Source organism: Protomyctophum parallelum, assembly GCF_964188405.1.
Source record: "Protomyctophum parallelum genome assembly, chromosome: 19".
In the NCBI taxonomy this organism is placed as follows: domain Eukaryota; kingdom Metazoa; phylum Chordata; class Actinopteri; order Myctophiformes; family Myctophidae; genus Protomyctophum; species Protomyctophum parallelum.
Genome location: NC_139717.1, coordinates 15,446,698 through 15,463,226, shown reverse-complemented (window position 1 = coordinate 15,463,226; position 16,529 = coordinate 15,446,698). Strand labels below are relative to the sequence as shown.

At 42.6% G+C, this 16,529-nt stretch overlaps 2 protein-coding genes across 9 annotated transcripts in view; both read left to right on the top strand.

Moving 5' to 3' along the window:
• sash1a (SAM and SH3 domain containing 1a) overlaps positions 1 to 7,258 on the top strand; it is a 250,806-nt gene extending 243,548 nt beyond the window's left edge. For all 6 annotated transcript variants that reach the window (XM_083790744.1, XM_083790740.1, XM_083790739.1 and 3 more), the window contains 2 exons: positions 3,119 to 3,250; positions 4,249 to 7,258. In XM_083790744.1, the coding sequence (XP_083646870.1) occupies positions 3,119 to 3,250; positions 4,249 to 4,512 (396 nt within the window). In that variant the 3' untranslated portion in view covers positions 4,513 to 7,258. The remainder of the gene's footprint in view (positions 1 to 3,118; positions 3,251 to 4,248) is intronic.
• Positions 7,259 to 14,709: 7,451 nt separating this feature from the next.
• usta (uronyl 2-sulfotransferase a) overlaps positions 14,710 to 16,529 on the top strand; it is a 95,258-nt gene continuing 93,438 nt past the window's right edge. For all 3 annotated transcript variants that reach the window (XR_014570746.1, XR_014570747.1, XM_083790308.1), the window contains exon 1: positions 14,710 to 15,167. Coding sequence is in view for 1 of the 3 variants with exons in the window: in XM_083790308.1 (XP_083646434.1) it covers positions 14,936 to 15,167 (232 nt within the window). In the remaining 2 variants the exon portion in view is untranslated. The remainder of the gene's footprint in view (positions 15,168 to 16,529) is intronic.

Below are 16,529 nucleotides of genomic sequence, written 5' to 3'. Positions count from 1 at the left end.
CGTTGCCTGTTGGGCACTGGCCTACTTGGAACGATGCAAGTTGGAAATGCATGCCCCACCCAGTTATTAGGTCTGTGTCCCTTTTATGCCCATATATGGAGTTCTTTGTCAGGCATGCCCTAATATGGTGTCTAACTGTCTATGCAGAAGTCAGAACACCATTGTGATGTCAGAACAACATGCATTGTGATGTCAGAACAGGCCAGCTCCATATATGGAGATATAGGGGTGATCAGGTCCAAGCCCAGGAAGAAGCTTTTGTGCTGGTTCTGGTCAACCGGCTAGCGCGTGTGTCAAATTTGAAGTCGGTGGGGCCAGCGGTTTTCGAGTTACGTGGATTACAGACGTACGTACGTACGTACGTACGTACGTACGTACGTACGTACGTACGTACGTACGTACGTACACACACACAGAGACTTGGTGCAAAATGTATACAGTAGATCAGGGGTTTTCAACTGAGTATGAACCAGGGACCACCACCCTGACTGAGAATCAACCTGTGGACCACCACCCTGACTGAGAATCAACCTGGGGACCACCACCCTGACTGAGAATCAACCTGGGGACCACCACCCTGACTGAGAATCAACCTGGGGACCACCACCCTGACTGAGAATCAACCTGGGGACCACCACCCTGACTGAGAATCAACCTGGGGACCATTGTTGTGTTGGGAGGGGGGATATGGTCGTGGTGTGGGGGAAAGAAATTAACCTTCCATATTAAACTCATGTTGCTGTTCATTGTAACTTATTCTATGACTCAGTAAGCAGACACTTGCGATTCATTATGGGCACATTTCCTTATAATGACTCAAACTGACTCAACCAGGCAATCTGGTACGGTTTCCCTTGAGAATCTAACTCACTTTTCTGTGGAAGTTCTTGACATCTGTCTTCCCAGTAACTGACAACATCGATGCGTCATCATTTGTCACCAGATTATTTACTGCATTGTTTCTCAACTTGTGGTCAATACAATAAATTCAAATACAAATCTTCACTTTCCACATGCAACACCTTCACGGACCACCAGTGGTCCACGGACCACCTGTTGAAAACCCATGCAGTAGATAGATATATGACTACTGGCCATACAGCAACCTCGTGGTACAATGTTGACAGTCTTTGAAGTCCATTTCTCCCCCTTCTTTTGTGGCAGCTTAATTGGCATTAAAGCGAGCCGTGTGTGTACATACAGCGCAGAACAGGACCTAATGAGAGACTGAAACCACATCATAAAGTGCACTGATCCAACGTACGTGGTAGGCTACCAGCGAGAGGCCTTTGAAGGGCCCCGTTATCCTGGTAGGGAGGACGGCAGGTCAGGTGTCTGACTGGCTGTATGACCAGCTCCCCATACCTTCCTCCAAGTACCCTCCCCCAACCATTCCTTCTTGGCCTCCAGACCTCCAGGTCTGTTTGACCAAGCCGGCTGGATATCAGCCATGGCTCCAGGTGTCTAGGATGGGGGGGATGGGAAGGGGAAGGAACTGCAAGAAAATAGGGGTGGAGAAAAAGGCACCCTGCCCCCATAGGGGTGGCAGTGACTAGCGGGGCCACTTGGGAATCATATGGGCTCCATTTTCGTCACTGCTAAACCCCTTATCCCTAAACTTATTTTTTTACTATTTTGCAAAACATTTTTGAATAGTTGAAATCTGTCTACAAGTTCACAACATGTCAATGTAGATTGGCTAGTTGAACTGTTCAAAAATGTTTTTCAAAATAGTAAAAACAAAAAAAAGGCAAAGAAGTTTAGGGGTAAGGGGTTTAGCGGTGACGAAAATGGAGCCCTGAATGTTCTCGGTTGGATCCCTGGCTCCCCCTGGGTTACTGTCAAAGTGTCCTTGAGCAAGACACTGAATCCCTAACTGAGCAGGTTGGCGCCTTGCATGGCTTCCTCCCTCCACGGTCGGTTTGTGAATGTAATGCACAGGAATGTAGGAAGGATTTAACTTTTTTCTATTTTATTTTATTTTTTACTATTTTAGGAGAGGATCTACTAAATATTATTGGGTTAAATATTTTGCCTTTCACTGCCACTACTCAAAACAGCTGATATTTGACCATTATTATTATTATTATGCAACCGATGTGTCCCGATTTTTTACCACTTTCAACCTGCCATATTTGCGGGCATGTAATTATTATAGGACATGCTTTGATTAAAAAATGTAGCACTTTATGACAAAACATTGTCAAAATATCGGGTAAATGGCGGGCCAGGATTCTCCAAAATCTGAATCGTCACGGGATCCAAAGATCTCGCAGCAGCTCTATTCAACATTTTGTCTCTCACAGGCCCTACTCAAAATGTTGTTGTTTTCAATCATATTTCGACATCTTATTGGCCATGTATGTTGCTCCGACTCACATTTTACTCCCCCTTGGTTTTTAAAACAAGACAGTTTTATTATAGTCTCACCCTCTTCATATCTCTCTGTCTCTGCTGGTGGATACTGTGCTCTTCTCCCAGCCCATAGTTCCTCTGTGCTTTGGCTTGTAATATGAGATTATTAGTTTGCTTCACTCGCCCATAAACATCCACATCTGAGCTTCTCATGCCTCATAATGTCCACAATGAGCACATAAAATAAAAGAGGCTCCTCTGTGTTAATCCAACTCATGTTACAATATAAAACATGTGCTCTGTCAACAAACCTGTCTCTGGTCTTAAAGACATTTTGTGTAGTTGATCTGTGATTTCATAGACCTTGTTGGTTTCCGCAACAGGCAAGACCTCCTTTGTTAAGATCTCTGTTGCTTTTTAGCATTTTGTTTCGCTGTCCCCCCCCCTCCCCACCACCCCCCAGGATATATAGTACATACCGGTATACATATACACAGGATATAGTACTGTAGATAGTTTATTTGTTCTCAAGGAGGAAATTCTTTCCACTGGGGTCAGTGTCTGTGGTGTTTTGTTTTTGTGCACCCAACTCTTGTAACCGGGAGTCGCTGGAGATGTGTGAGTGTGTGTGTGTGCATGCATGCTTGTGTTTTTGGTTTTTTTCATCAAGATGTCCTTATTTTTTTCAGTCTGCATTCCTGCACTACTATTACCATGTTCTCATTATCTATGTGTGTGTGTGTGTCTCTTTCCTTCTGTCCAGCATGGCCGCTGTGCTATCCCCCAGGCCCTGGTTCAGCGCTACTCGGAGGACCTAGAACAGCCTGTCAAAGATGTGGCGTCTACCATGGACCAGCTGCGCGTCAAGGAGCTCCGTAAACAGCACCGCATGGCTGTAAGTCTGCACGCTGGAGTGGTTCGAATATTGAAATGTGTCTTCCCTGTGTATTATTGGTATCTTCCTGAAAGCTGAATGCCTTTAGCCAAATTCCAATATCCAAAATCTCGGCCACTCGCTCACTCACACTCGTTCAATCCAGAATGGTGGTGTTACAGTGAAATTTGTGACCTGCTGAAATATCTTGTAGTCACATAATGTCAGTGTCTGAATGTAAATCATTGCGGTTGTATGAAGTCCACAAGATGGTAACATATTTCGGCAGGTCACCAATTTCACCATAATTTTGCCATGCTGGAGTGACTGAGTGTGAGTGAGCGAGTGGCCGAGAGTTTGGGTATTAGAATTTGGCTTTTGAGTCAAAAGGCCCAATCAACCCCTCTGCTAACCCCTCCCCCTTTATCATAACTACCTATGTTTCTATATCAGTGGTGCTCAATATTTCTTGTCAAGGACCCCAAAAATTATATGTAATTGGCCACCGACCCCCATCTGAAAATATGTTATTCCAGGAACCCCTCAGAAGCAAAGATTTGAGTTCAAAACGTTCGCTCTGAAAGAATATATATTCAAAGATTTGCACTACATTTTTACGATAAAAGAAAATAGCAGACCTATGAGCTTGTAGATCTGCTATTTTTCAATAGCTAAAGTATAACATCATCATCATCATCATCATCATCATCATACTATATCATCATACTATAATTCTGACAATGTCTGAATGTGTGTCTGTCTGTGTGTCACTGTGACTGCCGTAGCTCCTCACTGCCTGCACCAATGACTCCCACTTTTCACACAGGCATTGACCATAATAATATGGTATAATTTTCCCAATTTAACAAATTGTAAATTAATAATGAATTAAGGCAAGTATTTCACTACGGGTAAGGGCTAATAATGCTTAAAACACCAAAAGGGGTTTGCGCCCAAAATGGGTTAAACACATTGTATAACATGACATAATTTTGAGTGGTCTATTCGTTGTTCCTCAGATCCCCTCTGGAGGTTTGACCGAGATGTGTCGGAAGCCGGCGTCTCCGGGGACCATCCACACGGTCTCCGATTGGCTGGTCTCCATCGGCCTGCCCATGTACGCCGCGTCCCTGGCTTCGGCGGGATGCGACACGCTGGGCCGCGTGGCGTCGCTCACGGAGAGCAGCGCGCGGGAAGCCGGGGTGCACGATCAAAGACATGCCCGCCGACTGGTGAACGAGGCGCGCTCGCTCACCGCACAAAGAGACACACAGTCATCATAACCGCGCTGATGGAATGTATGGGTTGCAGGTTTTGCCTGGTTAGTCGATGCTGACTGATTTGTGGGTGGTCGAGAGCAAACTGGCCACAGGACTGAATGACCGTGCAAGTGGCCACAGCACAACTTCCTCTTGCACCTGTCAAGACTTGTGATTGGACAGTAGAGAAACTGACATCACACTCTACTTACAGTAGTAAGTGTCGAGATACCTTGCTCGTTCTCTCCATCTCTCTCTCTCTCTCTCTCACTCTGTTGCTCTTTCTTCCCTTTCTTAAAAGTTTACGGCTTTTTGGAGTTTTCTCCTAACGCCACGACCAGATATCATATGCCTTTTAAGACTCTAGACTTGCTCCGTGGAATGGCTTCCATTTGTAAAACATCCCAATAATGGTCTTAAAATTAAACACAAGACTTGGAACTGCCTTTGAGGAATATAGCACACTCTTTTCTAGGTCGGACATTTTTTCTTTTATCTTCTTTTTTATAAAGAAAGACTGTTCATCAATGTTTTTCTGTGTTTCATAAATGCTTCGTTTTAAACTCTTGTGTGAAACAAAAATTACCCACAGGTCTTAAAGATGTAGCGTGGCCAAAGTGGTTTCCTTATCACTTTGAATTCTTTAACGCTAACTGATTAATATTTTCTACAGCGACAGAATTCTGTCAATATTTGGGTGCTTAATGAACTTAAACGCATAACTCAAACGATGAATAACCGGTTGTTTTGAAATGTTAAATGTCTTATTTTATATCATGTTTCTGTAATATACATATATTCTAATTTTAAAATGAGTTTACGTTAAAATGCAATGTGTTTTTTGCCTTGTGAATGTTACAGCCTTATTTTGAGGCCAGGTCTCGGTCAGAGAAGCTATTTTATATTTCAGATCGTTTGTCCAGTTTCACAGCAGTTTTGATGCATGTCATTTTTCAATATTTGGAGCCTGACAGGAAGCTGTGTGTTTCTTCAATAGTAAACTACGGGGAGGGAGGCAGGCACATCTTATATTGCCTTACCATTACAGTATAATATCTACAGTAAACTGAACATATTGTGTTCTAAATACCGAGCATTTGTCAATATGGACCCTGTAACCGAGGCTCGACTGTGCCCCATGCCTGAATATTTTGAATGTGTCCGGTGTTTGAGGAAAAACTGAGATGTTATGAAAAACACAAACTAACAGACACTTGCACACGGATCCACACTGCAGTATCTGCAAATTAGAGTGATGTGGTTTCTGTACTTGTGGAGGTAGACATCAGATACAGACATCACACCCCATGTACTTAAAAGAATGGTCAACTCATACAACAAAAATAAGATATTTTCAACGAACTAAGTGTCAATACAAACACATTGGCACACTTTCTGACTAGCACACACATAAACACACACGATCCTACCCACTGAGGTCGACACAGAATACAGAAATTGGCCTACTGTATATTCCAGAGACAGCAATCACATTCCAGAATTTATATTACATGTCTAATTTTGCGTATGTTCACCAATACTTTTGATATGTTGATGGATAATGAGCCTTTTGGAATGTTCTTGGTCCACCATCAAATATAGGTCACCTTTTTACAAAGTTTACAAAGTATAGACAATAATAATGTGTAGCTTTGACACTGTCCTCTCAAAATGTGTAGACACTGTTGGAATAAAAATCTAGAAAACAAAAAGTGAAGTGATGGGGTAAAAAAAAAAACGCTTCCCTTCCATAAGGGGACACAACATGGCAGTTATAGGTTGAGAATTTCATTTTGGGTCATCCCCGTTAACACGGCGCTACATTTCTAGGCCAGACACTGTCTGAACCAAATTTATTTTCTCTTTTTTTGTGAATGTTTTATCATTTAAAGCTTAAAATATCCATTGGTGTGTGGAGTTCTAAAGAAGAAAGTAAACTTTGTTTGAACTGAAATTAAGTCTTATTCCCTGGGTTTGGAGTTTTAAAAACATAAGATTGAGTATTGGTACATTTTGAGGATGCTTTTGCAGTGGACACTCGATTGCTGTTTGATGCCTTTTTTCCTCTTCAATCAAAGTGGTGCTCTGGGTTAGCTAGAATGATAGAGGGGGGAGGCGGGAAGGTCGTTGGTTAAAAAAAAGACTCAACCTTGAAGATGTATTTTGTAAAGAATGAAAATACAGACACTGTATATGCACTTTAGAAGGTAAATCTAGCTGTTTTATAGGCAGAATTGGCTAACTTTTGTTCAGAGGTCCATATGTGGACGTTTGTTGTCAGGTATTGTAAAGGGTTTGAATTGGTCATGCTGGTATTTTATTTTAGTATTGAGTTCCCGATGCCAAGTCAGTGTACAAATGTTAATAATCATGATACATTCACAAATTAACCTAGATTTCCCCGATTACTCACTTCCAGTTTGTTTTTTGCAGTCTTTCAAAACTAAATTCTTAATTACATATATGAAATGCTTAACAAAGGTTGCACATTCTGTATATGTAATTGGTATTTAAATAACTTATTTTTTGGCTTTCTTTTCATATCAACTGTAATTAGCTGTACTATATGAATAGCAATACCTTCCTGCATAATGCATATTGCTTTAGCCAGTAAGAAGCAACAGTATGTATTGTAAAATAAGTGAGTGTACAAATTATTTTATTTGGTTTCATCTAGCTAATGATTGTCCATAAAGATTTGCTTGTGTATTGAAACAACAAAGTAATGTCCATAACTATTTGTCATTCTGAAATATAATAAAAGACATTCTTGCCATTTAGTGGCTTTTAGCTCATCTTTTTGCATTCACACTTGCATGTGAGCAGGCACACACACGCACACACACATAGTCCAGTACCTGCCTGTAGACCCTATCGCAATTTGGTGTTGGGGGAATTTCTCACTTGAACTAAGTCAATGGGTCCCTAGACATGAAAGATCAATGAGGTGCTTGTCCGCCATAGTGCCACGAATGGCGCAATGGCCACATCAAAAATGGCCGCCATCGGCTATGATGAAAATCCAACCTTTTTGTTTTTTAGTGTTTAAGCACATGTAATACATTCATTTTGACTAATTGTGGTGTGTGGAATTCATTTCTGATATTGTTTTGATGATTTGGGGTGATTTTGACCTTGAAAGGTCATAGTCAAGGTCATTTTGCTATTCCACAGACCTTGGCCATAACTTGTCCATTTTTAGGAGTAAGAACAGGAACAATAAGTCTATTTCAACTAAATCTGACTCTTAAAATTAATTTCTGATATTGTTTTGACCATTAGGGATCATCCTGTCATTGAATTATTGATGTTAATGTCATTTTTCAATAATTCGATTATGATTCTTTAGTCGCTTTTACTATATATTTTCATGATTTGTTTTCTTTATATAAACAAAATACATGGGCATGAGCAAAACAACAACAGCACCATATGTGCTGTGTGAATAAGCCCATTGTACAAAAGACTCTGTCCATGGCCCAAATGAGCCAATTCATTGCTATGGCAACCCCATAGTGGAGGTAAGTCAATATATCATAAGAATCGTTCACTTGATGGTACAAGCACCAAATTTGGTACACAACCTACTTCAGAACCTACTCTCTCGTTGTCCACTTGAAAAAACTAAATGGCCACCATTTTTCAAGATGGCCGCCAAATGAAAAGGGCCTTTTGTGGCAGTTCTGGACAACCGTTGGTCCGACCAACTCGAGACCGGGCACTGCACTCCCTGTGTGTGTGTGTGGAACGTGTGTGTCGAATTCGGTGAAGTCAGTGGGGCAAACGGTTCTCGGGTTACATGGATTACAGATGTACAGACACACACAGACTTGAATATATGTCAATGGGCAATGCCCATTGGGGTTTTTTTTAGATGATGGGTAAGAAGAGAGAGATGTGATGTCAGGTGGTGTGGGCTAAGAAGTGGTCAGGGCTAAGATAAAGTATATGAGATGTACAGTAAGTGCAAAGAGAGATGGTGAGGGAGGGAGAAAATTATTTGTACCAATTGACCAAACAGTAGACAGTAGTGTAACAGGTTAAGGTGAGTATAGAGATGGAAATGTTCTAGCAAGTGAAGCCAGTGTATTGAGAATATGGGACATATGTGTCAGGAGTTATTTGCCGTACGGTTGGAAACGGTGGCACTGATGAAAAGGAGGCACAGCTGGAGGTGGCAGAATTAAGGATGCTATGCTTCTCATTAAGAGTGAAAAGGAAGGACTTGATCAGAAATGACTAAATTAGAGGATCAGCCCAGGTTAGAAGGTTTGGGGATAAAGCAAGAGAGGTGAGGTTGAGATGGTTTAGACATGTGAAAAGGAGGGATGAGGGTACATTGGGAGAAGGATGCTGAAGATGTAGCTGCCAGGTAAGAGGATGGCCAAAGACGAGGTTTAAGGATGCTGTGAGAGATGACATGAAGGTGGCAGGTCACAGAGGAAGATGTAGAAAACAAAACCAAAAGGGGTCCTCCCCTTTTCCCTGTGCGTGCACACACACACACACACGGTACTGTACAGTACACTACAGTATGTTACAGTACAGTATTGTAAAGTACAGTAACGTGCGGTACGGCATGGTACAGTATGATACCATAAGGTATGGTACAGTACAGTATGATGCCGTACAGTACAGTAAGGTACAGTATGATACCATACCGTACCGTACCTTACTGTATGGTATCATACTGTACAATACTGTACTGTACTGTACTGTACTGTACCGTACTGCATGGTACCATACTGTACCATACTGTACCTTACTGTATGGTATCATACTGTACAATACTGTACTGTACTGTACTGTACTGTACCGTACTGCATGGTACCATACTGTACCATACTGTACCTTACTGTATGGTATCATACTGTACCTTACTGTACTGTACGGCATCATACTGTACTGTACCATACCTTATGGTATCATACTGTACCATGCCGTACCGCACGTTACTGTACTTTACCATACTGTGTGTGTGTGTGTGTGTGCACGCACAGGGAAAAGGGGAGGACCCCTTTTGGTTTTGTTTTCTACATCTTCCTCTGTGACCTGCCACCTTCATGTCATCTCTCACAGCATCCTTAAACCTTGTCTTTGGCCATCCTCTTACCTGGCAGCTACATCTTCAGCATCCTTCTCCCAATGTACCCTCATCCCTCCTTTTCACATGTCTAAACCATCTCAACCTCACCTCTCTTGCTTTATCCCCAAACCTTCTAACCTGGGCTGATCCTCTAATTCAGTAATTTCTGATAATGTCCTTCCTTTTCACTCCTAATGAGAACCATAGCATCCTTAATTCTGCCACCTCCAGCTGTGCCTCCTTTTCATCAGTGCCACCGTTTCCAACCGTACGGCATGGCTGGTCTCACTACCATACATCTTCCCTCTCACTGGTAGCCTTCTGTCACAAATAACTCCTGACACATATGTCCCATATTCTCAATACACTGGCTTCACTTGCTAGAACATTTCCATCTCTATACTCACCTTAACGTGATACACTACTGTCTACTGTTTGGTCAATTGGTACAAATCATTTTCTCCCTCCCTCACCATCTCTCTTTGCACTTACTGTACATCTCATATACTTTATCTTAGCCCTGACCACTTCTTAGCCCACACCACCTGACATCACATCTCTCTCTTCTTACCCATCATCTAAAAAAAACCCCAATGGGCATTGCCCATTGACATATATTCAAGTCTGTGTGTGTCTGTACATCTGTAATCCATGTAACCCGAGAACCGTTTGCCCCACCGACTTCACCGAATTCGACACACACGTTCCACACACACACAGGGAGTGCAGTGCCCGGTCTCGAGTTGGTCGGACCCACGGTTGTCCAGAACTGCCACAAAAGGCCCTTTTCATTTGGCGGCCATCTTGAAAAATGGTGGCCATTTAGTTTTTTCAAGTGGACAACGTACTTTTCTGAGAGAGTAGGTTCTGAAGCACTTGTGTACCAAATTTGGTGCTTGTACCATCAAGTGAACGATTCTTATGATATATTGACTTACCTCCACTATGGGGTTGCCATAGCAATGAATTGGCTCATTTGGGCCATGGACAGAGTATTTTGTACAATGGGCTTATTCACACAGCACATATGGTGCTGTTGTTGTTTTTCTCATGCCCATGTATTTTGTTTATGTAAAGAAAACAAATCATGAAAATATATAGTAAAAGCGACTAAAGAATCATAATCGAATTATTGAAAAATGACATTAACATCAATAATTCAATGACAGGATGATCCCTAATGGTCAAAACAATATCAGAAATTAATTTTAAGAGTCAGATTTAGTTGAAATAGACTTATTGTTCCTGTTCTTACTCCTAAAAATGGACAAGTTATGGCCAAGGTCTGTGGAATAGCAAAATGACCTTGACTATGACCTTTCAAGGTCAAAATCACCCCAAATCATCAAAACAATATCAGAAATGAATTCCACACAACACAATTAGTCAAAATGAATGTATTACATGTGCTTAAACACTAAAAAACAAAAAGGTTGGATTTTCATCATAGCCGATGGCGGCCATTTTTGATGTGGCCATTGCGCCATTCGTGGCACTATGGCGGACAAGCACCTCATTGATCTTTCATGTCTAGGGACCCATTGACTTAGTTCAAGTGAGAAATTCCCCCAACACCAAATTGCGATAGGGTCTACAGGCAGGTACTGGACTAACACGTTACAATCTCACCATTGTGTATAACAGCTAAACCGTGCAGATGTGACATGGCAAGCCTGTGAAGATCATATTCATTATGGCAGGAGAATTGATCAGGCCCATCGGCTTGGCCCGCCACTGGTATGAGCTCCTGCCTGTCATGAAGGATGTTTTCTCCTGGGGTCCTTCCAACTGCCAGTAGCCATTTTAAAAGTCAAGTCGGCTAACCCAGGATGAGCCAGCCAGGGCGGGCGTCAAGGCTGACTGTCACTACCAAATATGATTGTCACAGAGTTGAGGCAATGAATGCAGAATATCCATTGCCTTTCCTCCTAACTAGCACCACTGGGAACACCCTGGGACTGCAAAATGAATCCACTGCCCCATCAACCAGTAGCCCAGCCACCTGATGTTCAATCAGCCGCTTCTCCAGAGACACCCGCTATAGGCACGTTGCTTGACAGAGGGATGGTCACCAATCCCAATGTGGTGTTTCATAAGTGTGTGCTTCTGCCTGTGTTTCTGTCGGAGAGGTTGCACAGACCACCAGATCTCTGCAGGAGACCTGACAGCTCTGTCCGCTGCTGTGCCGTAATGGCTGCATCATCCATGGTGGTGGGTAGAGTAGGGGATGGTGGCTGAACCGTTTCAACATCAGGGGGAATGGGGATGTGTTGTAATATCAGCATCCTCTACGAGGTAAAACTCACCCAGATGCAAGGCCTATTTAAGATCAACTGTCTTCCCTGTGGGATTAAGCGCACAGGCCACCGTGACATCATTCTTCACACTTGCCACTGTGTGCCACCACCAGTCCAGTTGTGTCAGGAATGTTGGGCTCCAATAAGTAGCTGTCAAAGTCTGTGGTAGGAAGACCTATGCCAGAAGAGGAAAAGACAGGACACAGAGACGTAATGCCGTGACCAATCCAGCCGCAACCAGCACTTTACTCTTCTCTCTTCCAGCATTATGTCAAAACTTTAGAACTCTGCCAATAACTCCTGCCTCACGACAACTCTGACAGGACACACTGCCCTAAATACCAGAGCATCTTTTCAACACATGTAAACACAGGATATTCTGTTGCAATTATAACAAAAGAGTTTGGATAGAGGGGGGAATTATACTGTGAAGACCCATGCTGACACCCATATCTAATAAACCTATTGTGCTTCATGGACGCCTAAGTAAGCATGGAGTGGTTACTTTGAAGACAAAAGTGGTGAAGCAAATTGTGATTGGCCAGAATGAGATGATGTATGATGACAGAGTGTCCCCCTCACTTCACACAGGTGTGGTTTTTGATAAACCGTTCACATCTGGTCAGGATCAAGCCAACAAAACCGGTTTCACAACAGGTTCATTGGCTATCTGGCATTAGTTGTTGCACAGCTGTTGTCAATTAAACATATAGCCACAGTATTAGTAAAGTTATTTTAATGCTTACTTACAGTATGAATTGAGCTGCTGGGAAGTGAACACATTTGGAGGAGCATTTCCCCTGCTTTATGTATTTGGTAAGGCAGTAAGCACTTCTGTATGCCTTTATGAGAGCAGTCACCGTCTATGTCCCAGCTATCTCTTTTACAGATGTAACTGCTCATCCAATTGAAAAATAACTCAGGAGGAAATTGTGAAGCAGCAGGGCTTTGTGAAAAGTGCATTGTAATGAAAAATGTCAGTTGCAGCTTGCTTCCAATATGTCTAGTGCACCTTTCTCAGTGGAGGTACAATTTCTATAAACTTATAAAGCTTAATATGTTTTCCTTTTCTCTTTCAGCTCAGTGACATTTTGTTTTGTCACCTGGAAAGAGAATCCTCTTTAGTAGCTCTTTTGGCCTTTGAGTATTATCTTTTTGAAATCCACTTTATGTTCTAGGGAATCTACAGTAGGAGGCTATAAAAGGTAGATGATGTGAACATGTCAACAATTATGACTCCATCTGGCTGTATACAGTACATTTATTGTAGTAATCCTGAGATATATGTAAAACTTTTAATGTTTTTAATGTAATCCGGTGTAAGTTATTTACCCTCGCCTTACAATAATGTCTTGGAAAGAAGTCAGGACTGAAGCAAATCTCCTGATACTGAGTGTCAGACTAATTTACCATTAATTTACCCAAGATAATCTCCCCCCCAGGGGTCCTTGATGGGGATCAAGAGGTTATCCAGCAAAGCGTTAAACACTTAAAGGCCACAAAGCTGTTTTATTTTGTGGCTATTTTTTGGCTCTGTAAAAATAAGAAGATCTACAAATTCTCTTAAAATTGGCACGTAAATCTTTTCAAATGGGGGTCTGCACCAAATACATCAATTTGCGAGTCTTTGATATGAAATGCCCAGTGACATTACATTTGGTCAGGCTGAATAGTTCTGCACTGCTGCTCTGCTGCAGGCGAAAGTAAAATAGCCATAGGCTTTGTGGAGCTAAGTACTAAGCAGTCTGCAGAGCTTAAGTACAGGTGTACCCTGAAGGTGCAGTGTTGCTGAGGAAAGGCATGGTACACATAACTTAAAAGACTCCTTGCAGCTTGCCTAGGGGGAAAGAACATGTTTTAGACACACACACACACACACACACACACACACACACACACACACACACACACACACACACACACACACACACACACACACACACACACACAGTACACACAGTTAATGGACGGGAGTCACAGTATAGCTGTCAGTCAACGAGGAAGCCAATACTGTAAGTGTGTGAATGATGCAGGCTGTACAGAAACGTGTCTTAATCATAGTTATAGGCCTATATAATGTCTTAATACATTGTGTGTTTAACTTTCTTGTTGTACAGTAGGCTATATATTCTAAAATCAATCCACATCGATATGGAGTCATTCCTTCATTGAAGTGTGTCACATTTACGTTGTGTAAGCTACATTCTGCATACAAGACTCATTACTTATTAAACAACGTCAAACTCAGCAACAATTGCAGCTGTACTTAAAGCTATCCTCTATCTGCAAAGTGTTTGTTTCATAAAAATCCACTGTAGTATAGACTGTACACTGTATGTTAATGTTATGAGCTACTTCCTTGAAGATTTTTTTTTTTTAAGTGTCAGAGTTTGGAAGGACTCCTTATCAGTAGAGAACCTGCTGCCTCCTGCATTATGTGCTAATTCAAAACAGGTGGTACGCATTGGCCGTCGTTGAGTGATATTCAACGCACTTCCAAACTCCACAGTCCACACCACTTGACAGGAAGTAGCTCATAACATTGGATTTTTATGAAACAAACACTTTGCACAGTTTGCAGATAGAAAGAGGATAATTACCTCCTAGAGAGCAGAGAGGGAGACTCGTCTCATTCATGCTCCCCTCTCCCTCAACACGAGGTGACGCTGTTTTACGCATTTGACTCAAACCAAAATCTTGTGAGGTGGAAGTTTTTCTTCCACGTTCAGTAATCTGACACCGCCGCCGTCCCCCCCGTCCCGGCGTCCCCCCCCCCACACCCCCAAAAGAAAATCCGAGCAGAAGGATGGACCCATAACTTCATTGGAAGGAAGCAACTGTACAACGAAGCACGAGCGAGGGAGACCGACCGAGCGCAGGCGAAACGGTGTGTGCGCAAAACAACTCGTGGCGGCGGAGGAGGGTGCCTGCCTAGCTGCCTGCCTGGCCGCGTCTCCGATTTGAGGTGTCCGTTTTCAGATGATATCAAAGCAAGAAGTTTCACTTTCCACACGCGGATGGGTGACTACCGCTTCCAGCTGCGGCGCTCTGTGAGGAGGAGACGATGAAGAATTACGGCAACAGTCCCCTTCACAACAATCAGACTCCGAACCACATCAGAGAGACTAGGAACAACAAGAAGTATAGCGCGCTGTCTGCTATTATTCCGCTGCGTTTTTCCTTACGAGGTTATGGTTTTTGCATGGCTACGTTGTTCCTCTTCTGTTTTGGCTCCCTCTTTTACCAGCTGAACGGAGGACCCCCTAAAATCTTACTGGACATCCGACAATATCTCGGTAAGAACTTTTTTGTTTGTTTCTTCTTCTTCTTTCTCCTCCTCCCCCGTGCCGTTGCTGAGCATTCCTGCTCTGCTGTCAAAGCAGCAACATCTCCAAAGTGGGCATTAATAGTAATACAAGCTACTACAGCGCATTAAGGCTACTTTGCTTTTGTAAGGAGGCGTAATAAGACACGTTCGAGTATGCACGGGGCAACATCTGATCCATATGTCGTCCTCCTCCACTGCTCTGCAACACCTGGACCGTATTCACTCCGAAACTTATCTCAACGATTCCCAGAAGTTGATGTTTTGTAGGCCATATAGAGTTGTAAATGTACAGATAGTGTCTGCCACAGCATGCTTTCTTTGGTTATTTCTTGTCTATTCGACTCACATCTCGCGTTATGAATTCAAAACACAAACACTACAAGTATTAGTAATACCTTTGGTACACGACGCTGACTTGTCAGAGCAGGACTGGACTTGGAGTCTATTGTGGTAACAGGACCATAGCAACTGTAAAGACTGATAGTGGAATGGGAAGGATGTATTGCATGTATGCTGTAGTGTAGTCTGTATTGTACTGTATGGTACAGTGCGCTCTGACTTGTGCCACACAGCCACAGTGCTCCCATTCCCATTGATTGCGCACGGCTCACACAGACAGGTGGCACGTACAGACAGACACGTCTACTTAATTGTTTAGCTGACTTAATGTCGATGTCTTAACAGCAGCAAGTAACAACATTGTCTATACTCTATAAGATTTAGCCCATTGAAAAGTTATGGAATAGTCTGCATGTAAGTAAGGTTTTTTTCAAATTATAAAAGCTTACCTCAAGGGCCCAAACTGATTTTTGTAAGTACCCGGGGATGCAACTGCCCACAAAAAAAAGGTAACAAACGGCTTAAAATGTGGGAAATGGAAGAATCAGCTTCAGTTCTTGCCAATGCACAATGCCCATGTGCAATTTAATTTTGATTGGCCAACCCATTGAGGAGAAATGGATGCACATAGTCACATGGACAGGACAGTCAGACAGAGTTTCCTCAATTAGTTGCAATGTTGTGTGTGACTGTGAGATGAGCGTGTGTGCATGGTGTGTCTCTTATCATTACCATGGTCAACACACACACACACACACACTTGAAGCCTCCCCATTCTTGACAGTGACACAGTATCAGATGCTGAGGTGATTTCCTATCAATGTCTACAGTCTAACACAGCAGGTACCAGAGGAGCAGCAGCAGGAAACTAAAGTTTGTGTGTGTGTGTGTGTGTGTGTGTGTGTGTGTGTGTGTGTGTGTGTGTGTGTGTGTGTGTGTGTGTGTTTGTGTGTGTGTTGAAAGGCGGTCGTGTTCATACCTACTTCGTACA